Raw genomic sequence first — 25,862 nt, 5'->3', positions numbered from 1 at the left:
GAAAAAGCTGTTGATTTGCCAGAAATCCAGTGAGCTCCTGCCAACCTGTAATGAGCTGTCAACACTGCCTCTACGCAACTGTAACACCAAGTAATTATGGCAGTCCAGCCTAAGCTCTCCTCTTGGACTACAGAACACACCTCTCCTATATTATGGAGATGATGGGAGTTGGAGCTGTTCTGTAATCCGCCAGGAAAGCGGGGTGAAAGCATTGGTTCAGATTTCATTGCAGCAGAGGCAGAGGTGTCAACTCACTACAGAAATGTTAGAGTGTACTGGATTTCTGGGAGGATCAGTTGGTTTATTTTTTCTGTACCTTTATGTTTATAAAGAGTATATAAAAGTTATAAGTGTTTATAGGTGTATATATAGGTGTATATATAGGTTATAAAGTGTATATAAGTTTATATAAATATGGGAAATCTGCATGCAGATGATGTACTACATATGTTGTTTTTTTTTGCCCTGAAATACACTTTAGGCCCCTTTGACACTTGTGTGACCTAAAAGTCGTGCAATTTTGCCTCGATTTTGACTGGACTTGAAGCAATGCCTGTGTAATCTTGAGGTCTTTGGACCTCAAAACGCATCAAAGTCAGACCAAAGTAGTGCAGGGACTAATTTGAAGTCTCTTTGACTTGAAGTTGCACAAATATGAACAGTACACATTAGAAATCATGGAGTGTGACTTGTCTTGCGACTTTACAGTCCCAAGTTACAGTACAAGTCGCACAAGTGTGAAAGGAGTTTTAAAGTGTATGTAAAGGCTGAATGTTTATTTTACCTTCATGAATTCTATGCGTGAAGGTAAAATACCTTCTCTGTGTAGCAGCCCGATCTTCCTCAGCAATGTGTACAAGTGCCTGGGCTCTCCGGGGACTCTCCCTCCTCTTTGGCTGAGACAGCAGCGGGAGCCATTGACACTCACTGCTGTCAAACACAGTCAGTGAGGAGAGAGAGGGATATGGCAGAGCCGCGGCTCTGTGTGTGAATAGATACGCAAAGCTGTGGCTCAGGAGCAAGCTTGCTCGGGTGCCCCATTGCAAACTGTTTGCTCTGGGAGCACGTGGCAGGAGAGAGGAGCCAGGACCGCCAGCGGGGGACCCAAGAAGAGGAGGATCAGGGCTGCGCTGTGTAAAACCAACTGCCCAGAGCAGGTAAGTATAACATGTTTGTTATTTTTTTTAAAATGACTTTATTATCACTTTAATGATGATCTATACCGGCCTATACTGTCTCAACCAAGTAAGACATTTTCACTGTAAGTATTAATAAATATATAAAAGTGAAGATAAGGGTTTCAGAGGTGGAAATGTTCACTTGACTCAATTGTTGTTAATAAATGGCACATATCTTAGCAGATTGATGAATCTGGTGCTATGTGATTTGTACTGTTATCTCAGCAACTATTCTACAAAGACAGCCAGCAAAGCTAAAATCTAAAGTAGATATATAAAGTACCATGCCGAAAAATCAGAAAACAGCAAACAATACAGGGGCATAGTAACTCCAACTTTAGAAATTGCAGGTAAAAGCACAGAAAAATATCCTAAAAGCTCACTTGCAGTGTTTTTCATTTCCATTAACATTCTTTTTTTCTTTTCAATGTGACCATGCTAGAAAAATTGACTGATTGAGAAAGAGTCAATCCCTTAGCACACCCTCCTTTCACATCATAGCCCTCTCCCCTTCTGGGATTGTCTAATGTCTGTCTGTTCTGGTCCATCTCCTCTAAATAATTAAATATAACAACTATATAATAATAACTTTCCATCGAAGAAAAATACTATAGAGTGTGACTTGAATGACAGCTCTGAGTCTGCTGATATCACATCCAAGATGGTGGCTCTCAGTCTCAGGGCTTTTGGATGTCTACACAAGGGAGGCTTTTACAGCTTTAATATATTCAATAATCATATACTCTTATGAGAAGATTGCTGATTAAAGTGGTTCTAAAGGCAGAAGGTTTTTTTTATCTTCATGCATTCTATGCATGAGGGTAAAAAACCCTCCTGTGTGCAGCAGCCCCCCCCCCAAATACTTACCTGAGCCACATCTTGATACTGGCTGAGACAGCAGCAGGTGTTATTGGCACCAGCTGGTGTTAATCAAAGTCAGTGAGCCAATGAGGAGAGAGACGGGGCAGGGCCGAGCCACGGCTCCTTGTCTGAATGGACACACAGAGCTGCAGCTCGGCTCTGGTGTCCCCATAGCAAGCTGCTTGCTGTGGGGACACTCGGCAGGAGGAAGGGGCCAGGAGCGCCAATGAGGGACCAGAGAATAGGAGGATCTGGGCTGCCCTGTGCAAAACCATTCCACAGAGCAGGTAAATATGATATATTTGTTATTTAAAAAATATTGTTAATTGACTGGCAGGCGACAGCTCTCTCACTGGTTCTGGGAGGACGTCGACCCACTCTTGCTACGCTTGCACGCCTGTTGGGGCGCTTGCGTGGTGATTGGTGGTGCGCTCTATTCCTGGAACACACTACATCAGGGCCGCTGACAAGGCAGTACAATCAGCCCTCCTGTACTGGGCCTGGGCCCCATCAGTTCAAAAAGGGGGCCCAGGCACCTGCTGAACAGGAGGGCTGTCTGTACTGTCTTATTGCAGACACCAATCCTCTTCTGCCTCCATTACAGTGCTGCCTGCTTCTCCTCTTTCTCCCTCCAGCTGCACTTCAGAGGGTTCCTGGCACATGTGCCTCTTCCATTTTCTGTCCAGATCTCTCATGTTCTTCTTTCCCCCACAGCTCTGCCGACTTCCCTCCTCTCTTCTCCTGCTAGAAGCTTCTATGGGCACACAGGGAGATGTTTCAGAATTGAGAGTGGGGGAAGGGGCTGGCAAATATGTATTTACCGGCCCCTTCCTTTCCTGAATGAACACAGTGATCAATCTGTACCAATCACTTCTGTGTTTATTCATCACTGAATCATAGTAATCTTTGTCTACTTTGCTTCAGTTTGTGAATGAGCAGGAAGCCTAAGAGTGCTTCCTGTTCATTCATCTGTGCAGCTGAGGCTGCAAAGAAAGGGACTGATAAATATAGGTCCTCAGTAACTTTCGGCGGGGGGGGGGGGGGGGGCTCTGTCAGGTAGGCTGTATGGGGTCCAGTGATTTCCAACAGCAGTCCTGCACTGCATCACCATGTGGGTAAAGAGCCGATGACAAGACTCTTTACCTATGTGATAAGCTGTGTCCAATCACATGTAAACAAGGAAATGGCAGTTATCGGCTTCCCTTTCCTCAGACTGACAGGGTGTGAAGAGAGGAGAGGAGAGCCGATCAGCGGCACTTCCTCACAGGGGAGATCTGCACAGATAATAAGGGCATTGATCATCAGTGCAGCCTCAACTGTGGCCAGCAGTGATGCCAATCAGTGCCTATCAATCAGTGATACCAGTCAGTGCTGCCTTTCAGTGCCTGCTTATCAGTGCTGCCCAGCAGTGCCGCCAATTAGTGCCCATCAGTGCTGCCTATCCCTGTCGCCTATCACTGCCACCTATCAGTGCCCATCATTGCCGCCTATCAGTGCTCATCCGTGCTGCACATTAGTGCCCATCAGTGCTGCATATTAGAGCCTCCTCATCAGTGCCACCTCATCAGTGTCCTTCAGTGCCATGTCATCAGTGCCACCTTATCAGTGTCCATCAGTGCAGTCTATCAGTGCCCATCAGTGCAGCCTATCAGTGCCCATCAGTGCAGCCTATCAGTGCCCATTAATGCAGCCTCATCAGTGCACATAGGTGAGGGAGAAAAAATACTTATTTACAATATTTTATAACAGAAACTAAGACATTTTTTTTCAGAATATTCAGAATATTTCAGAATATATTTTGTTGTTTTTTTTTAGCAAAAATAAAAAACCCAGTGATTATTAAATACCACCAAAAGAAAGCTCTATCTGTCTAAAAAAAAAAGATAAAATTAATTTGGGTACAGCATTGCATGACCGCGCAATTGTCATTCAAAGTGCGAGAGTGCTGAAAGCTGAAAATGTGCCTCGGCAAGAAGGGGGGTAAAAGTGTCCTGTAGGCAGGTAGGCAAATGAATGGTGTTGTGGTCTCTTTAGGTGTGGCAGAAGCTGGGACAAGGGGATTTGTGTGGACAGAAGAGGGACTATCCCTTTTGGAAGCTAGGAGCTAGGGATCCATCTATACAGTCTCCGCTCCTCCACCCACAGTTGCAGCACAGCCAGGGAGTATAGAAAAATGTATACATAGCAAATATTTCAGAAGACTGCAATATGATACTGCATGTTTCCTATAAGAATGTTATGCTGCTGTGTGCATGTGTGCACGTACTACTGTACCTGCAGAGAGGAGTATACAGGCCCACCTCAGGAATTCCTCAATACAATGACTCATCTTCCTATGCAAACGGCTTCCCAGTATATAAATACAGATAACATCACTGATTCCCTACCAATATCCTGTCTACACACAGCTGGCCTAATCCCTATGTACACTGCTATTTATTATACTGCAGCTTACCAACTCCTAAATGGGGTGGTTGCATTCAATTTCTTTTTTTCTTTTATTTTTACCTGGTGATCTGGCCAGTAAGTCTGTTATATTTCAATTTATTGTAACAGGCCAAGCTGTCCAGACAAAGTGTCAGATTGCATATTGAGATAAACCATTTACCACTGACAGGGGGTGCTTACAATGGTCAACTTTTATTTGACTATGTAAAACTTTTAATCCGAAAAGGAAGAAAAAAAACGGTTCCTATAGAAGCTTAACAGGTGTTAGCTGGAGTTCATCTTTATAACCACTTCCCGACCACCTGCCACCTATTTACTGCGGCAGGGGGGCTCTCCTGTGCAAACGGTCGCGCGCAGAAAGCTAGGGGGCAAACGCACGCCGCCGCCGGCGCACTCCCGCCCCCACTCGACAGCGGGGAAGCCGATGCATGGGTCAGGCGGCTCCTATTGCCACCTGACACCCGCGATCGCTCCCCGCTGAGAGAGAACGATCAGCTATTGCAAACGCTGCTGACCGTTCTTCTCCCTGAAATGATCACAGAGCTCATGTGATCCTTCAATATAGGATGACATGTCTATATGGTCATTTCACAAGCCACATCCCCCCCCCCCCCACAGTTAGAATCACTCCCCTAGGCTCACATTTAACCCATTGTTCACCCATAGGGTTAACCCCTTCCCTGCCAATGTCATTATTACAGTAACAGTGCATATTTATAGCACTGATTACTGTAGTAATGTCACTGATACCCCCAAAAGTGTCGAAAATGTCAGTTAGGGGTCCGATCTGTCTGCCGCAATGTCTCAGTCCCGCAAAAAAATCGCAGATCGCCGTCCATTACTAGTAAAAAAAAAAAACAATAAAAAATGACATAAATCTTTCCCGTAGTTAGTGGATGCAATAACTTTTGCGCAAAGCAATCAAAATATGCTTATTGCGATTTTGTTTTACCAAAAATATGTAGCATAAAACAAATTGGCCTAAAATGTTAAAAAAATTTAGATTTTTTCTTTTTTTTTTGAGAATGTCATATAGCAGGAAGTGAAAAATATTGTTTTTTTTTCCCAAAATTGTCGCTTTTTTTTGTTTATAGCGCAAAAAATAAAAATCACACAGGTGATCAAATACCACCAAAAGAAAGCTCTATTTTTGGGGAAAAAGAACATAAATTTTATTTGAGTACAGTGTTGCACGACTGCGCAATTGTCTGTTAAAATAACGCAGTGCCGAATCGCAAAATAGGGTCTGGTCATTAAGGGGGCAAATTCTTCCGGTCTTAAAGTGGTTAATTTTTTAGGGTCTTTTCACTGGGGCGTTCAGTCTGGATCCATCTGTCAGTTTTCCAGGCTGAACCACATAGTATATCTATGGGAGGGCAGATGTAAACGGATGATCATCAGTTAGGCTCGATTCACACCTATGTTGTTGCTGGGCAAATTTAATAACACAAATTGCACTAAAACCACAGCAAAAACGCACTACATGCTTTTCTCCATTGAAGTCTGTTGAACCAAAAAAGCAAAAAAGCACCGTTTTGCATTTAAAAAAGTCCCTGACCCTTTCCAACAACGCAGAGGCACAAAAATGCCTTGATGTAAACCCATGTTAAAAAAAAGTCCTGCATTGCTGCAAAAAGCAAAAACCATGAAAAAATCGCATTGGTGTGAATAGAACCTGAATATTCACCTACATCAGTGTCCATTCTGGTCTGTTTTATTAAACAGAACAAAGCTGCGTCATTTTCTGTTTAGACGGATCTGAATGGATCTAAAAGGATGCACTCTGTTTACATTGATTATGTTTATGTGAATTTTTAAGCAATAAAGCATTTTTTTCTTTATACTTTTATCACCTCTGATTGGTCTCTACAACAACTTAAAAAATACAGATGCAAAAACAGATGTAAACTGATGTAACCTGAATCCATATTCATCAGAAATGTGACTGAACTGATGACCCATGTGAAAACCCCCTTAAAGTGGTTATAAAGGCTGAAGGTTTTTTAACTTAATGTATTATATGCATGAAGGTAAAAAAAACTTTAAGAGTGCTGCTCCCCCTACAGCCCCCTTAATACTCACTTGAGCCCCCTCTCAATCCAGCAATGTCAACGAGAGCCTCGGCTGTTCCGGTACTCCCTCTCCTCATTGGCTGAGACAGCAGCGAGAGGCATTGGTTCCCACTGCTGTCAATCACAGCCAGTGAGCCAATGAAGAGTAGGGGGTGCTGAACTGCAGCTCTATGTGTCTTATGGACGCATAGAGGAGGGCTCAGGAGCGAACACATACCAGTGCCCCCATAGCAAGTGGATTGCTATTGGGGGCACTGGTCAAGGGGGTGGAGCCTGGAGTGTCGGCGAAGGACCCAAGAAGAAGATGATCGGGGCTGGACTGTGCAAAATTACTGCACAGAGCAGGTAAGTATGGCATGTTTGTTTTTTGTTTTTTTAAAAGCCGAACCTTTAATGCCACTTTAATCAAGTCCATGTATGTAGATGTAATTTGCTAGTACATCTAATATTACCTTCTCCTAAGCAGGCAGTGCCTCTGTCCAAAGGTGTCTCTGTTGCTCCTCCATCCAGAGGGGAAACATCCTAAGACACGTTGTGTTACTGGTCAAATCACCAGGTGAAAAAAAAGGGAAAAAAGCTTAAAAAAGAAAACTAATGCAGCCACCACATTTAAGAATTGTCAAGCTGCAATAAATTACATTTTTGCTTTGGGTTTAATACCACTTTAAAGTACAAAGGCAAAACCTTTTCCCATTTTGGATAAAGTAAGGGAGAATTATAATCAATGTCAGGCTTTTGTGCCATCTGTCACCCAATGGGGTGATTTCTCTTCACTTCCTGTCCCATAGCCAGGAGAGGAGGTGAGAGGAAATCCCTCCAAAGTGAGGCAATCACCGGTTGTCACCCAACCTAGTGTCCCCATTGGAAGATGTTCACTCTAGTTTTTGTGTGACAACCCAAAATTTGGGATTTAATTTATTTTTCATTGTCAATGATAACGACGAACAGGACACACAGAGAGGGTGAATCTACCTAATGAGGGCAGAGACGGCAAAAAAAATCTCACCCACTCCCCCTACTCCACTATATCCTGTTAACCTATGAAAAGTTTGGCTTTTAGTTATAGTTTAAGAACTTGAGAAAGTCGGACTCTTTAGGAGTTTGGTATAGTTAATAAAACTTTAATGTTGGGAGGTATGTTAAAGCAATCCTTTCATTTGCCATGTTTACAGAAACCACTTCCAAGTATAAATTATTCAATGTCCGAGCAGAAAATAATTCTGCTCCCGTCTGTCCCTAGAGACCAAGATCTTCCACCATTGGGTGCCGCCATCTTGTCTAGCACAACAGAGAGAAGGAGCAGCCAGGTTGTCAGTCACAGCCCTAGAGAAACCTCTGACCTTCCTGTGATAGTTGTGTCACTACACTTTACGTACATTATGGGCGATTGGTCAGCGATGGAGATGACAGAAGTCATTATATCTTTAGCAGCAGTTTAAGCTGACCATACGCTAGTAGAAATTCTCTTTTTGAGACTGTTCATTCGATTTTCCAATTGTTAGCTTGGTCAAATTGATGTTCGCGTTGGACCATAGTAACAAGAAGATTCTTAGTGACAGGATGGAACATTTTTCTCAAATTAATACTTTTCTAATTATGTATGATGTTTTCAAAATGGAATTGTAACCCCTTGTCACCTCCTGTACACATACTGTACAGTATATGCGGCCTCAATGAAGTGTGTCTTCTCCCGTGAGGCAACATACACTATATTGTGAAAAAAAGTGGGACGCCTGCCTTTACACGCACCTAAACTTTAATTGCATCCCAGTCTTAGGCCGTAGGGTTCAATATTGAGTTGGCCCACCCTTTGCAGCCAGGGCCGCCATCAGGGGTGTACAGCCCATACACATTTAGGGGGCCCGGGCATCCTGGGGGGCCCCAAACAGGGTAGGTTGCCATCTGTCCTTGCAATACCATTCAATTGTAAGCTCTGCCAATCCCTTGCAGACTGGCCCTATATAGGGGGTCCTGCCCCTCACACACAGCTGTAGAACCTGCCCTCCCCTGTCCTCCAGCTGTTCACGCCTTTACAGGAGGTACAGCATTTACTAGAACCATTCAGCTTTATTTTTTTGGGATGGAGGCGATGGAACTGGAGGAGGAGGAGGACATGGAATGAAAGAGGACATGGGAATGGAGGAGAAGTAGGACATGGGACTGGAGGAGGATGACATGGTTGGCGGGCCCTGGGGAATGTTGGTGGTCAGGTCAGGTCCGGGGGCGGGGGGCCAGCCCTAAAACTGTGTTTCTGATGGCTGCCCTGTTTGCAGCTATAGCAACTTCAACTCTTCTGGGAAGGCTGTCCACAAGGATTAGGAGTGTGTCTATGGGAATGTTTGACCATTCTTCCAGAAGAGCATTTGTGAGGTCAGGCTCACAATCTCTGCTCTAATTTATCCCAAAGGTGTTCTATCGGGTTGAGGTCAGGACTCTGTGCAGATCAAGTTCCTCCCCCCCAAACTCTCTCATCCATGTATGGACCTTGCTTTGTGCACTGGTGTGCAGTCATGTTGGAACAGGAAGGGGCCATCCCCAAACTTTTCCCACAAAGTGTGGCTCATGAAATTGTCCAAAATGTCTTGGTATGCTGAGGCTTTAAGAGTTCCCTAAGGGGCCAAACCCAACCCCTGAAAAACAACTCCACACCATAATCCCCCCTCCACCAAATAATTTGGACCAGTACGCAAAGCAAGGTCAATAAAGGAATGGATGAGTGAGTTTGGGGTGGAGGAACCTGACTGGCCTGCACAGAGTCCTGGCCTTAACCCAATAAAACACCTTTGGGATGAATTAGATTGCGAGCCAGGCCTTCTCATTCAACATCAGTGCCTGATCTGAAAAATGCCCTTCTGGAAGATTGGTCAAACATTCCCATAGACACACTCCTAAACCTTGTGGACAGCCTTCCCAGAAGAGTTGAAGCTGTTATAGCAGCAATAATGGGCCAACTCAATATTGAACCCTACGGACTAAGACTGGGATGCCATTAAAGTTCATGTGCTTGTAAAGGCAGGCGCCCCAATACTTTTCACAATATAATGTATATGCATACATGTGTTTCTGCTGAGAGCGCGCTGCACAGCACACTCCCCTCACAGAGACTGGTCTCATATTAATAATCAGGAACTGGCAGGCCCAGTTCCCAATCACCTGTTCGCTGTGATAGCCTCTGATTGGCTACCACAGTGATCAGTCACTGTACAGCCCGCCCCTGGTTTTTTTCCCCTCTGAATGGAGAGAAAAATACAGTACATTGTATCCCTTTTTCCTGCCAGAGGAGAAAAATGTAAACAAGCAAAAGTGTGTATAAAAAATGTTAATAAAAAATAAAGATAAAATAACTTTATCAGGGTTTGATCTAGATCAGTGCCAGGGTTAGGGTCAAAGGTTAAGGTCAGAGTAAAAGGTCAAAAGTGAGGGTCAATGTATTTTAGGTAGGTTGAAAAAAGAAATTTTTTTAAATTAGTATCAGTGTCAGTTAGTATCATTTTCAGTGGTTTTAGGTAAGGTAACAAAAGCAAAATGCGCACCATTGTTTTGGGCCCCACTACGGTACAAACACCAAATAATATACACATATGTGATATCCCTGCATTCATCAGGAGCAGGAGAATTTATTTTGGGTTGTTCTTTGAGCGCCGGTTCACATTGCAGCGTGCCGCGACCTCGGAGCGGCCGCCACGGACTTCATAACATTGAAGTCTATGGCGGTCGCCTCCGGGTCGCCTCCTATTAGAACGGGTCCGCAGCTTCCCTATGGGAGGCGACCTGCGGCGACCTGTGAGGCGACCAGGTCGCCTCACAGGTCGCCCTAGTGTGAACCGGCACTGACAGTAGGTTATTGTAATAGCAAAACATTTAGTGCCCATTCACACTACCGCGACTTGTCAGGCGACTGGTCAGCCTGACATGTCGCAGTCCATGCACTGCTATGGGAAACGTTCGAATAGGAGCGACTCAAGTCGCTCCGACTTAGAAAATAGTTCCTGCACTACTTCGGGGCGACATTGGAGCGACTTGCATTGACATTCATTATATGAAGTCCGTGCAAGTCGCGCCGAAGTCGCGGTGCACGCGACTTCACAGGTCGCCTCCGAAGTCGTGCCGCGGTAGTGTGAACCGGCACTTACAGCTACATATAAACAATTTTTTTTTTCTTTTTACTATTTTGGGATAGTTTTCCTTTAATACTTAAAAAAAATCAGGAAATATCCATTATCATTTACGACCAAATGGAAGCCCAATTTGCCCTGAAAAAAAAAAAAACCACAGTATAATCCACCTGGATACACTAAGTAGTTGTGATAATATGTACGGTTTTACTAACATATGTCAAAGTGGCAAAACTTTTCGGGCATTTTTTTTACCCTCGTCATGAAGGGGTTCAAAACAAACAAAATTTGGAAGTACTTTCCCATGACATTTATCAAGTCATCAAATGTACTGAGAATGTTCATACAAATATGTACAAACATTTGTAAATCAGCTAGTAGTGCACGGCCATCTTTAGACTCCTTTTTTGGTGGGAGCTGTTGAAGGTCCCCACATGGCCATGCTTGGGGATTTCAAAGGATCGCTTTCCATTTTACTATTCCCCCGACTGATCCCGCTGTGGTATTGCAGGTAGCTTAAAGATCAAACTGTCATCAGAGTAATCTACAATTTTTAGAATTGTAATGACAATTTACAGTTCCCACGCTGTATTCCTGATATCCAGGTGGACAGCTATCAGTGGTATTGTTTATATTATTGACCAGAAAATGCGGTCGTACCTGTCTATGGGTTGGTCAGGAGTGATTCACAAAGGTTAACAGAAAATAAACAACAAAACAATGATAACATACCTCCCTACTTTGTATGCTGGAAAAGGGGAACACATTATGCACAAAGTATTCAGGCAAATGACACACCCTTGCCATACCTCCATTAACACAGACAATGAGGGCTAAAGTGCAAAAAATGATGGGATTACCCAATTTTTTATTACTACTTTTCCTCTATTTTGGCTTTTCAAAATAACAAATGGAATCATTTAAATTTTAGATAAAAGGTTTAGTGCATAAAACACCTTTGACAGTTAAATAATATATATATATATATATTATTTAACTGTCAAAAGTGTTTTATGCACTAAACCTTTTATCTAAAATTTAAATAAAATTATAAATATAATATATATATATATATATATATATATATATATATATATATATATATATATATATATATATATATATATATATATATCATATTTATATAATATTTTTTTTTTATGAGATCCTTACTTCAGGCCAAAAAAAGAGGGACAATGTAAGAAAAATTAGGGACAGAGGGATTTGATTTTCAAAACAGGGACAGTCCGTCCAAATGAGTGACAGTTGGGAGGGATGATGAGAGTGTAAAGCCGGCAATACATAAAATCATTTTTTTTTTTTGTTCAACCAGTGGATTGAATGAAAAAAATTAGCCAATTCCCCTGTCCATACATTAAATGCAGGAAAACTTCCCCACATCTAAATACAATGATCAGTGTTGCCAGCTATAGCCGGCAGCACTGATTGTTCAGCAAAAACCCGACAAGCTGGTTGTATACAAGTCGATCGATAAACTGTGTACAACCAGCCTGCCCATACATGAACTGGCTGAATTTTGATCCATGTATAGTTGGTCTGCCGGCAGACAGGAATAAAAAGGCAAAGAGAGAACGGGGTGGCGGTTAACATAAAGCAGAGGAAAGGAGAAATTGGCCGCACACCAGTTTCTTTAATGTCTTCACATACAGAAGAGCAAGACAGGACAAGCTGTTGATGCATTTCACACTCAAATCACGTGCTTATTCAAAACATAAAGCACCTATGGTCGTGAGATGACATTGGTCCAATCTGGATGTTTTAGACTTGGTTCACCCCTACAGGTGTGACCAAGCGCGGGCACGCTTCAGGGCGGTTTTTAGCACATAGAGCATTAAAGTGGTTCTAAAGGCAAAATATTTTTAACCTTAATGCATTCCATGTCACAGTAGTAGTATGCCCCCCCACCCCCCCCATATACTTGCTCACCCCGATCCAGTGTCTGTCTGCAGCTGGTGTCTGTTCCTCTCCCTACAGGACAAAGAGGCAGCAAGCAACTCCTGTTGCTGTCAATCAAATCCTGTGAGGAGGGAGTGGAGGGCAGTGGCCGAACCATACAGTGTGTGTCTAGGGACACACAGAGCCCAGCTCAGGATTGAGCCTGCACGAGTGTCCTCATAACAAGCGACTTGCTATGGGGGCGCACAGAAGGAAGTAGGGACCCCAGAAGACAATGTAAGGGGCCTTTACAACTGCTCTAAAGTGTAAGTTCAACTATAATTTAAAAGGTGAAGTAACACTCTACACCTCCCCCCCCCCCCCCATCTGCCCAGTAGTCCCTGCTGCACTCACCTCTGTGGGTAATCAACTGTCACTGCCCACGCAGCCAATGTAACAGTCTGGGATTTGAAATATCAGCTCTCCTTCCCCTTCCTTCTGTAAGGCTTCCAGGACAGATCAGAACAATTCTGATTGGTCAAAGTGGTCACAAGCCAGCATAGACCAATCATATTTCTCTAATTCATCCAAGAAGCCTTACGGAAAGAAGGGGAACAAGAGCAGTGATTTCAAATTGGTTGCGTAGCAGTGACAGCTAATCACTCATAGAGGTAGGTGCAGCACAGTCTACTGAACGACTAGGGGTTGAGGGTGTAGAGTGTTAGCTCATCTTTTTATTTTTTTGAGAAAAATAAACTTACACGGTAAAGTCTCGTTTACAGTAGCAGTGCTCTTTAAAGAGTATATAGGTATGCAGCAAAGATTGTAGTACATATAATCCAAAAGAGAGAGCGGCACTCGTGGGTCTTGAAAGGTGAACGCACAGTTAAGGTTTTATTTTGTTTTGACGAGGCACAAGCTTGTCTTCCTCAGGACAGGGTGTCCTGAGAAAGACAAGCTTGTGCCTCATCCAAACGTCGAAAAATATATATACACACATATAATATGTGCGCAAATTTAGACTGGCTCTAATTTTGGCCTTTTCCTGCTGAACTGGTTGAATTGCAAACTGTTGGTGGCCCCACAAGAACAACTCAGCTTGACAAAGTCAATTTAAACTTACCTGGGTGGAAAATTATACCAACAATGACAATGTCCATTCAGATATAGTCACTGTTTGGAAGCACCATTGTATTCAGACAGCCACATGTGCTGAAGATTCTGAATACAATAGATGGATTTTTGGAGAATGGAGTAATCTCCATAGCCAACGATTTTATTTGTTGTCTGAAAGTTTTGTATGGCTAGCTTTACACCTACTTTGTGTAGCTTTCCTCTCATGAGGGATAGAAAGTGAGGCGAAATGTCCTTGGTGGGGACACAGGCACTACAGAAACCAAGGTTCAAACTAGGGATCGACCGATTATCGGCAAAGCAGATATATCGAGGGCCGATCTGCACTTTTCCCTGATATATCGGAATCGGCCCCTGAGGTTACCGATATTGCTAATATTTCGGGAAAGTGCTGTACTGGAGTGATGCTGCAGCTAGAGGCATCACCCCAGTACCTGCGTCCATGGCCAACGGTCAGCTGTCTTGTAATGACAATCCATGCGGCTGAGAAGCCGCTCGCCTGTCATTACAAGGAGGGGACGCCTTCTGCGGCTCACCCGGGTCTCCCGTCCCACTGGGAGACCCGGGCATCCTACCTGCACCACCGCCGAAGACCTGATCAAAGCTGCATTCGGCTCTGATCGGGTCTCCATGTAAAAATCCGGAAGTGAATTAGTACTCGGCGCCTAATTCCAAAAAAAATGACAGCATTCAAAACAGCCAAACTTGACGTTTTGAATGCTTTTAAGTGCAGAGGAGGGGTTTGATGGTATTTTAGACCCCCAGATTCCTCCACAAGAGTACCTGTAAAAAAAATAAAAAAAAAATTAAGAAAATTTTTTTTGTAAATGTCCAAAAATATCGGCAGATATTGGTCGATACTGATATGCGATGACCAAAATATCGGTATCGGCAATAAAAAAACAATATCGGTCGATCACTAGTTCAAACTCTTCCCCATTCCAAACAAAAAAGTTTTAGCTGGAGTCTTACTTTAGATTTTGAGTACACAACAGCTTAAATCTGCACTGAAAAGAGGATCTTTAAGAAAAGCCTGTGTGCTGAAGCCTATAGGATGGTCCAAGCGAATTGGCATTGCAGCGCGGTTCCCACATACCCCTCCCCTATCCCCCATTTAAATGCAAATGCCTTGGGTGAGATAAGCCCCATTGAACATAGGGTGACTTTATGCATGGCAGCCAATAGAAATGTGTGTCTCCCTCGTGTTCCCCTTGTCTTTTGTCCTGATGTTGTGTTTCTTCTCTCTCCTTTCTCTTATTTTCACGCTTATCTGATGTCTACAGAGCCCACTTTCCATACTCTGAAGAAGCCGTGGTCTGTGCACTTTGTAAGTGTTGCGACATCTGGGCCCCATCCCTTGTGAAACACATTTCTATTCTGTGTTTTTTTTTTTCCCTTTCTCTTCTCTTTTTCTGTCTGTTTCTGTTTCAATTCAAGCTTCCGCCATCTCTTATTCAGCAGTGCTGCTTAAAAAAAAAAAAAACTTTTCAGAGAGTCAGGCAGACACACATTGACTGGAGCGTTGTACAACTGACAGTGGAAACATGAGAAGAACTGAATTCGTGACAACTGCGAGACATCCGCTGGGTTCTAGAACTACAAAAGTTTAAAAAAAATGCCACTTTGGACGGAGTCACGTTGGCTAAAACGGCAAGGGAAAAAAATGTAGCGTTGTCCCTAGGACTGGAGTTATGACGAATGGGTTGTACTTTGCCTCTGATTAAAGGTCTGCCCCTGCCTCGCTTGAGCTGTGTTAAGAAAAACTTGCCTTGCCTCTTTTTTTTTTTTCCTTCAATGCAAAGCCTGGGAGCTTGCAGGATTATCTGTCATTAGCAAATGCTCAGACTGACGCTGACCATGAGGACTCTTCGCAGGTCGAAATTCATGAGTTCGCCCAGCCTCAGTGACTTGGGCAAGAAAGAACAGGCAGCTTTGGATGAGAGAGGGACGCAGCAGAAGAGAGCCGGATCCAACGCCACCTGGAACAGGTAAATCCTTCTCTGTACTGTATCTGCATTGAGCAATAGTCCCCATTTACACAATGGGATGACAAGTGTCACACGCTTCTATGGAAGCTGGGCATACACTGTCACATTTTCATATTGGATTTAACAGATCGGTACAATTTACCAGCTGTGTGATGTCATCAACTGCCTGATTGGAAATTACTTGAATACCTCGCTTAGGTATGCACTCACGCTACATTGTTGGCAAATTTTGCTGATCTGCCAGACTTTGTAAAAATTATAAGAGAGAGCGGACAATAATATTTGATTTATTATTTCTCCCCTTTCCCAAATCTTAACCAATGTTACATTACCTTCGGTAACTTTAGATTGTTATTGTAATTATAAATGTTATTTTTGTTTTTTAAATCTTGAATTTAATGTAATTCTTTCAAAATATCTGGTGAAATAGTGAAAACGGTAAAAACAAACCCAGCGCCCAAATCTTTCAAACAATAAGTGTCGGTTCACACTATGGCGATCCGACTTCGGGGGCGACCTGTGACTTCGGCGCAACTTGCACGGACTTCACATAATGGAAATCCATGCAAGTCGCTCCGAGGTCGCCCCGAAGTAGTACAGGAACTATTTTCTAAGTCGGAGCAACTTGAGTCGCTCCTATTAGAACGGTTCCCGTAGCACAGAATGGACCGCGACTTGTCAGGCTGACCAATCGCCTGACAAGTCGCGGTAGTGTGAACCGGGACTAATTGGATGAAAATGGAGATTATATCTAGACGTCAGCTGCTACTATTAATACACAGATAATCAAGATAAACGTTGCTGAAAATATATATCACCAGCACTAGCAGCGCTCTGTGCATCTAATCAGATGTCCAAATAATAAATAAACAGTTCAAAAAAAATCCACCACGTGATCAGTGATATTTATGATTTGGTGAAACCGCTAAAATTGTCTGGAGGTGATCAGGCTATCCAAGCAAATGACCCATTCACCACACTGCATGCGCTCCTCTCCCCTTCAGATAACAAACTCACCAGACTGGAATAGACATAAGTATACTTACCAAGGCAAAATGTCTATGCCAATCTGGTGAGTTTGTTATCTGAAAGGGAGAGGAGCGCACGCTGTGTGGTGAATGGGTCAAGCAAATAACCCATTTATCACACTGCGTGCGCTGCTCTCCCCTTCAGATAACGAACTCACCAGATTGGCATAGACATAAGTATACTTACCAAGGTGAAATGTCTATGCCAATCTGGTGAGTTTGTCATCTGAAAGGAAGAGGAGCGCATGCGGTGTGATGAATGGGTCAAGCAAATAACCCATTCACCACACCGCATGCGCTCCTCTCCCCTTCAGATAGCAAACTCACCAGATTGGCATAGACATAAGTATACTTACCAAGGTGAAATGTGTATGCCAATCTGGTGAGTTTGTTATCTGAAGGGGAGAGGAGCGCATGCGGTGTGTGGTGAATGGGTTATTTGCTTGACCGGCCTGATCACCTCCAGACAATTTTAGCGGTGTCACCAAACCATGAATATCACTGATCACGTGGTGGATTTTTTTAAAACTGTTTATTATTTGGACATCTGATTAGATGCACAGACTTTGAGCACTGCTAGTGCTGGTGATATATATTTTTTGTTTATTATTGTAATTCTTTATAAAACATTTAAAAAAAACATTATGAAATTTGAAAAAATATATATGAAGGTCAGGTTTAGCGTGAATTCTTATGTTACAAAGTTGTTTAAAAGGTGTAAAAGGTGTAAGTATGATTTGTCTGTCAGCAGGATAAACATTACATATTTCTACATAAACATGGATGCTCAGCTCCACTGAAACTGAACATACCTGCTTAAAGCATACCTTCCCCCCCTTGCCACAATCCCCCCCCCCCCACTCACACACACACACCTTACACTTTTGCAGAAACAAAAAATAGGATGTTTTTTGTTAAAGTGAAACACTTTGTTTTTATCTTCTGTACTTTATATTTGCAATGCTCGCCCAGGTGAGGATAATGTACTTACATGCCGGAAATGGCTTAGATCTATGCCAGTAATACGGTGGAGCCCCCACAACGTGTCTACAGCTGGGCGAGATCTCATGAACTGCCTTCTTGGATATGTGATGTTGATATCCCAGGAGGCAGTTTGTGACATCTTGAACACACATCTAGCCATTTCTGCGCATGTGTAAAAAATCTTATACATGGGCAGATACATTGCGACCTGCAACAATACTGTGCATTCGCTGGATCTCAATTCATGATGGTGGCATGGAAGGAGAGCGATGTATGGAGAACTTTTGCTTACAAGCAGGACAATGCTGGACTCCATGGACTAGTCATTTTTTTTTCATATTTAGGTATTAAAAATTGTATTTTTAATAGGTAGGGTGGAGTCCAGTATTCATTTTATTTTAATTCTAGTATAAAAAAATTTAAAAAATCCAATGCGTTTCAAAGGTCCAAATGGTCCCCCTTTATCTAGGTTTGATATTGGTGAATGAAGCATAACCCTGTGTAACTCCTGTGACTAGAACATTACACAGGGCAATTCCCAGGCAATTTTAACCACTCATTTTTTAACCACTCATTTTAAGTAAGTTTGATTGACTGGCAAGATTTGATCAGTTTTATAGATTGAAATAGATTTGATACGTTGTATGAAAACTAGGAACCCTGACAAGCAATTGAATAGAAAGCGATCAGATTTTCTGCCCAGCAATCGACTGAAATTTGTAATTTATTCATTTGATTGACTTTTGATTGCGAAGGAAAATTAGAAATGGATCAATGGGTATTCCTAGTTTTTGGGCAGCTTTAGAAGGCAGTCAGAGTGGCCTGAGTTCACCTTCACCTGTCTTACAGAATACCTTATGTGCTCTAAACCCGAGATTCTTTACTAATAAATATTTAACTCCAAACTCTGAGATTCCACAGTTGTGAAAAACATTGATAAAATGATTGGTTAAGCATTTGTAAAGCGCAAATGGATAGAGCAAGGAAGGGTTTAAACTTCTGTAAAGTTTTCATTGTTCTCTGCAGAGGCATAACTAGAACCTTCAGGGCCCCGATGCAAGAAACCATGAAGGGCCCTCCTGACCCCCCCACTTTCCATCCGAGCTCCATGGACATGGACATCCTCCCAGAATCTGGCCTCCCACGTGCCCCCTGGGGTGCGTATCCAGCATGCTCTGTGACTGCTGTGTTCTTCGGGCAATCACAGTGGCCCTTTACCATGTGATCAGCTGATCACATGTAAACAGACTTCTCGGTTATCGGCACTCCATTCTTCCCTCACTCTGTCTGTGTGAGGAAAGGAGAGCCGTTAACCAGCAAGACTGTCAGTACATTGCTTACACTGATAATCAGGGCTCTGATCATCAGTGTCCTGATTATCAGTGCAGCCCCATCAGTGCTACCTACCAGTGCTCATGAATGCCACCTATTAGTGCTCATCAATGCTGCCTATCATTGCCCATTAGTGCTGCATATCAGTGCTCATGAATGCCGCTAATCACTGCTGCCTATCAGTGCCACCAATCAGTGCTCATTAATACTGCCTATCAGTGCTCATCAATGCCCATCAGTGCTGCCTATCAGTGCTCATCAATGCTGGCTATCAGTGCCCATCAGTGCTGCCTATCAGTGACACCTATCAGTGCTCATCAATGCCCATCTGTGCTGCCTATCAGTCCTCATCAATGCTGGCTATCAGTGCCCATCAGTGCTGCCTATCAGTGCCACCTATCAGAGCTCATCAATGCCCATCAGTACTGCCTATCAGTGCTCATCAATGCTGGCTATCAGTGCCAATCAGTGCCACCTATCAGTGCTCATCAATGCCGCCTATCAGTGCTTATCAATGCTGCCTATCAGTGCCACCTATCAGTGCTCATCAATGCTGCCTATCAGTGCCACCTATCAGTGCTCATCAATGCAGCCTATCAGTGTCGCCTCTCAGTGCTCATCAATGCTGCCTATCAGTGCCCATCAGTGCTGCCTATTAGTGCCACCTATCATTGCTCATCAATGCTGCCTATCAGTGCCACCTATCAGTGCTAATCAATGCTGCCTATTAGTGCCACCTATCAATGCCCATCAATGCTGCCTATTGGTGCCACCTATCAGTGCTCATCAAGGCTGCCTATCAGTGCTACCTATCAGTCCTCATCAAGGCTGCCTATCAGTGCCACCTATCAGTGCTCATCAATGCTGCCTATCAGTGCCCATCAGCAGAACTCAGAACTGAGAGTGTCTCTCTCATACAGCTCTGACTCAGAGCCTGTGTTCTAAAATTTCGTCGGACCCGTGAAAATTCCGGACCCTCGCCACTTCCGGTGACGCTACGTCATAACCCAGCTGATGCGAGCCCAGGTGCGCATGCGCACAAGGCATTTTCAAGGTCCGATAAAATTCTAAGACTTACGAACAGCTGAGTGAGAGGAGGAGGGGCTGAGGTGGGACGCACACACCGCCGCGTCATCGAGCAAGAAACATGTTGCAGAGCGGACTTAGAGGAGGCGGGAAGGGAGTGAATACTCATAATAAATAGTAATGATAAAATAAAAAAAAAAAAGAAATACTAAACATTTTTTATCATTACTATATAGTATGAGTATTCACTTCATTCCCGCCTCCTCTAAGTCAGCTCTGCAACGTGTTTCTTGCTCGATGACGCGGCGGTGTTGTAACATTTTCCCGCGGCAGTGTGTGCGTCCCAATTCAGCCCCTCCTCCTCTCAGTCAGCTGTTCGTAAGTCTTAGAATTTCATCGGACCTTCAAAATGCCTTGTGCGCATGCGCACCGGGGCTCGCAGCAGGGCTCGCAGCAGCTGGTGGTGACGGAGCGTCCCCGGAAGTGACCGGAAGTGACGAGGGTCCGGAATTTTCACGGGTCCGACTAAATTTTAGAACACCTGCACTGACAGTCCCTCCTACCTCGCACAGATAGAAAACATCCGATCTTCTCCTTCTCTTTACTTTAAGCTAAGCAGCTGAATGTGATCATTCACACTTCCCGCGGTGCACACAGGAAGGGGACGGGGTAGGGTGAACTGTCAGTACAGGCTCTAAACCACTGACAGAACTGGCGGCAGGGGTGGCCCCCTCCTATCGCAGTGACTGCCCCCTCCCCTCGCAGTGACAGAATGGGCGGGCAGGGGTGGGCCCCCTCCTCTCGCAGTGGCCGCCACCTTCCCTCACAGTGACAGAACAGCGGGTCCCCCCACAGTGGTGGAACTCCAGGGCCCAGTCGCAAGTAGTTCCACCGCTGGTTCTCTGTGTACCCTGTGGGGAGATTCCCATTCTATATTTGTCCTGGTGAGCACATATTGAGGAGACTTTATAATTTTGTAGTTGACACTGGAGCAGGAAATAGGTGAAGATCTTTCAATTGGGATCTTTCTAGTGACAACTGTCTAAAAGGGCATACCCCCTTCACTTTGGAGGAATTTGTTCTTACGTCCTACTACATCAATGGGACAGAAAGTGATGGGAAATCTACTCTACAGACAGAATGCAGACAAAAAAAATGGGAGTCTTAAACCGATTCCATCTAAAACTAGAAGAAAAGTGTTGGCTTTACATACTTTAAACTGACTATGGCACGAGGAAAGTATAGGGGCTGCAATTTCTGGCCTCCTCTTTGAAGATGTTTGTTTCCTGGCAGTTATGCTGATACTTTGGCTTCAATGTATTCTGGGTTTTTGACCTGGAAGTAATATAGAAATGACACTTACAGCGAGCTTTTTTGGGGCCCGTGACTCAAATATTTTGAAGCCAGAAACTGGGTGTACAAGGAGGAAAGCACCAAAAGCAGAATATATAAAGTCTAGTATTCATTTTATTTTAATTCTAGTATAAAAAAAAATAGAAATAAAAATCCAATGCGTTTCGTAGGTCCAAATGGTCCCCCTTTATCTTGGTTTGGTATTGATGAATGAAGCATGTACAGGACTGATAAACTAGAGGCTTCCTAAGGGCTAATTAGTATTAATGCTTCAGATGCCAGGTAAGCCTTTCTTTTACAACCAGGAAACTAGCTTTTATTTTTCAGAGACTTTTCTCCTGACACTTTAATGTTGGGTGCTACACGTTCCTGCTGTTAGCACTGAGATCCCTTCAAAAAAACCTTGCATAGGAATTGTCACATTCCGTTACAGATTATTACATTTTACAGTAGTGTTGGGACATTTGTAAATATAGCTGCCACTTCCTCCTTCCATATGCTACATAATGAAAGTATTGTATCACATTCAGGGTTTGGATAGTGAATGTACATGTGCTGACTTTCTATGTATCAGACTTTAAATGCCAGGAATATCTGCGTGCCAATGCTCGCTCCGGGAGCTCGATGTGCCTGGAGTTATGTATCGTGGCAATGTTTATGAACCATAAAAATGAGATCACCAAAAATGTACTTCCAGATTTGTGACATTGTTACGGATTAATATGCTGTCACTTTACAGAGAACTTGTAGTCTTTTTATTGTTTTTAGGACATAGTTAATTACATAATAATCTGGTTGAAAAAAGTCCATCCAGTTAAACCAACATGCTAGAACATCAAGTGCTTACATGTAGTGGCTGCATTAAGTTTCCTTTTCTCAGGCTAAGAACATTTTCAGCAAGTACAGAAATCTTGTCTTGATCTTGTCAGAAATGCAGTACTCTTCTCACTTTCTATGAGCTGGACTGGAAGCAAAACAAAATTTTCTCTTGCTTACTATGTAAAGCAGGGGTAGGGAACCTATGGCTCACGAGCCAGACATGGCTCTTTTGATGGCTGCATCTGGCTCGCAGACAAATCGGGCGTGTCCGAACCTGAGCCGCGCTGGACGTGTAGTCCCAGAGCTCCGCCGCGTCTACCACTCAATCCAGTGCCATACGCGTAGCTGAGCCCGGTGCCAATGAGATTTCTGCACCCATTGATGGTACACTTTGTGGGCTACACACCGCTACCCTTAGTTCGTCTCTGGGTGACCAGATTGCCGCGATACGGACGCCATGGCCTACTCGCAGTACCGCCACCGGCTCGTGTGCTGTGCATCTGAGGGCCTTGGCAATCACCGCCCGGTAAGAAGACCTGCCATCCGCTCCCTGTGCCCCGACAGGCACGATCGCCTTCCCCTCTGACACCCGGGGACCTGCGGGAGCTGCCCCCCACATCCACTTCTGAGTCCTTCAGCGGCCCGCCGCCTTTTTCTCAGGGCCAATACTCACCTCCATCACTCGCAGGCCTGCAGGCGCTTCACCACTCCGGCCTCATTGCATACCTGCTTGCTCTACTCTTTTCCTGACTGGACTCCAGGCACTTTCACACAGCTCCATCTACTCCCTGTATAGCTGCGGTCCATGAATATGAATATTAAATAAAGGTTCCCGACCCCTGAAATATAGTGTATGGCTCTCATGGAATTACATTTGAAAAATGGCTCTCTCAGCCAAAAAGGTTCCCGACCCCTGATGTAAAGGATAAAAGCAAAGGTTGACATGATTGAAATCCAGTCTGTGTGACTACCATGGCTCTCTCTATAGCTACAGTGAGTAAGTGAGTGTGCTCCTCCTCCAGGCAGATCATGGCTGTTGGGGAAGGGGCTATACATAGCTACCTGGAAGTAGCAGACCACCCTGGGTAATGTTTGCTTGTGTTGCTGAGCCTCCCTGATTGAAACGACTAGAATCCACTGAACCAAAGGTGTGGACCAGGGACAGTTAGAAAGGGCTAAATCAGGGGTTTCAAACTCAATTTCATTGTGGGCCGCATCAGCAGTAGGATTGCCCTCAAAGGGCTTATTGCATCTGTGGTGGATTGCGTACAGAGTGCAGGGTACAGGAGTGTAGATTTTGGGAGTGCATTATGTACAGAGTGCATGGTTCAGGGATGCGCTATGCACAGAGTGCAGGGTACAAGAGTGCATTACGTATGGAGTGTAGATTTTGGGAGTGCATTATATACAGAGTGCATGGTTCAGGGGGGGCACTATGCACAGAGTGCAGGGTACAGGAGTGCGTTACGTATAGAGTGCAGATTTTGGGAGTGTGTTATGTACAGAGAGCATGGGTTCAGGGGTGCGCTATGCACAGAGCGTAGGGTAAAGGAATTCATTACGTACGGAGTGCAGATTTTGGGAGTGTGTTGTATACAGAGTGCCTGGTTAAGGGGTGCGCTATGCACAGAGTGCAGGGTTTAGGGGTGCGCTATGCACAGAGTGCAGGGTACAAGAGTCCGTTACATTCGGAGTGCAGATTTCGGGAGTGCATTATGCACAGAGTGCATGGTTCAGGGGTGCGCTATGCACAGATTGCAGGGTTTAGGGGTGTGCTATGCAGTGTGCAACCTCTCCCTCTTAGATTCTGGAGAACTGTCTCATGCCCCTCAGTGAAGGCGTGCAAGAATCTGTTAGTTCTGGGAGCCGCTGAGAGCAAAGCTGTCATTTGTAAACACAGAAGGTTTCCGGCAGCAAAACTAGGTGCGAGGTCCACATGACAAGGCCTGGTGGGCCGTATTCGTCCCGCGGGTCTTGTGTTTGACATATGTGGGCTAGATGATGCTTGACATCCTCCAGCCAAGATATGAGGTGGATCTTATCTGAATTGTTGCAGCTTCTAATGCGCATTGTGAGAAACTCACACAATACAGTAAGCAATTTTAGTACAGCAATGGAGCCTGTACAACAAGGCAAGACTAAAGGGAAGGCTTGAGGTCATCTTGTAAATATGTTTATTAATGTGAACTAAAGCTGAATTCCAGACAGATATTGACAATATGTAAAACACATTTTCATGCAGTTGTATATTCCTTCAAACATGATTAAATGTATATAGAACTGCTGTTTGGTTTTTATTGGTGTCTGGGTCCCCATTAGGGAGATTTGCCCTCTCTATATTAACCTGGTGACCATTGTCATAGGGATGAAATGATAAGAAAAATCCACAATTTGCCACAGATGGCAAAAAATAAACCTGACAGGGGTTTGAACTATTCCATACTGTATTAACCGCTTGCCGACCGCCGCACGACTATTTACTGCGGCGGTCAGCCCCTCACAGGCAAAGCGACGTAGTACTACGTCGCTAGCCTGTGAGGGTCTCAGGAGCGAGCGCGCGCCGCCTGAGGCGCGCTCCCACTCCCGCGCGGTCACGGACCCCCCCCCCCGCGCGTGTGACCGGTGGAACCGTTCGTCCGCCGGTCACTCGCGATCGTCGGTGGAGAGGGAGAAAGGCAGGCGGCTAATGTAAACAAGCCGCATGTCATTCTCCCCTGTGTAGGAATAGTGATCATACGGTTCTACTATGTAGGACCGTTGATCACTGTTCCTACACCTCAAGCCACAGCCAATCACAGTTAGAATCACGCCCCTAGGGACACACATAACCCCTCCCTCTCAAAAAAAAGTTAACCCCTTCTCTGCCAGTGTAATTTTACAGTAACAGTGCATATTTATAGCACTGATTACTGTAGTAATGTCACTGGTAACCCCAAATGTGTCAAAAATGTCAGTCAAGGGTCCGATCTGTCCGCCGCAATGTCGCAGTACCGCAAAAAAAATCGCAGATCGCCACCATTACGCGTTAAAAAAAAATGACAAAAATGACAAAAATCTTTCCCTTTGTTAGTAAACGTGATAACTTTTGCGCAAACCAATCAAAATACGCTTTTGCGATTTTTTTTTTTAACCAAACATATGTAGCATAAAACAAATTGGCCGAAAATGTTAAAGAATTTTGATTTTTACATTTTTTTTGGGGGGGAGAATTTCATATAAAAAAATGTGAAAAATATTGTTATTTTTGCAAAATTGACGCTTTTTTTTGTTTATAGCGCATGATCAAAAAATCGTACAGGTGATCAAATACCACCAAAAGAAAGCTCTGTTTGTGGGAAAAAAAGGACTTAAAATTTGTTTAGTTACAGCGTCGCACGACCGCGCAATTGTCCGTTAAAGTCACGCAGTGCCGAATCGCAAAATAGGCCCTAGTCAGGAAGGGGGTAAAATCTCCCGGGGCTTAAGTGGTTAATAAGCAAAGCACATGAACATAGAGTGTATGATGCTTGTGCAAACATACTCTAGCAGTACAGTATAGCTGTTGCAGCCTCGTACAGAACTCGGTACTTTGACAGTACCAGGACTGGTGTAAACAAATGTCAATGCAAAATTTTAAAAAATACATGTT

At 44.1% G+C, this 25,862-nt stretch overlaps 1 protein-coding gene across 3 annotated transcripts in view; it reads left to right on the top strand.

The window, feature by feature from the left end:
* The window catches only part of PRR5 (proline rich 5), a 199,386-nt gene that overhangs the window by 86,162 nt on the left and 87,362 nt on the right, over positions 1–25,862 (top strand). The window contains exons 3-4 of one of the 3 annotated variants that reach the window (XM_082253280.1): positions 14,988–15,031; positions 15,579–15,692. In XM_082253280.1, coding sequence (XP_082109406.1) covers positions 15,589–15,692 — 104 coding nt within the window. In that variant the 5' untranslated portion in view covers positions 14,988–15,031; positions 15,579–15,588. Of the gene's footprint in view, positions 1–14,987; positions 15,032–15,072; positions 15,693–25,862 lie in introns of those variants that run through there. The other 2 variants (XM_082253279.1, XM_082253278.1) reach the window with 2 other exon arrangements.

The sequence above is a fragment of the Pelophylax lessonae genome (assembly GCF_965119305.1).
Source record: "Pelophylax lessonae genome assembly, chromosome: 4".
Classification (NCBI taxonomy): domain Eukaryota; kingdom Metazoa; phylum Chordata; class Amphibia; order Anura; family Ranidae; genus Pelophylax; species Pelophylax lessonae.
Note: the sequence above shows the minus strand (reverse complement) of the source record. Positions and strands in the feature narration are given on the sequence as shown.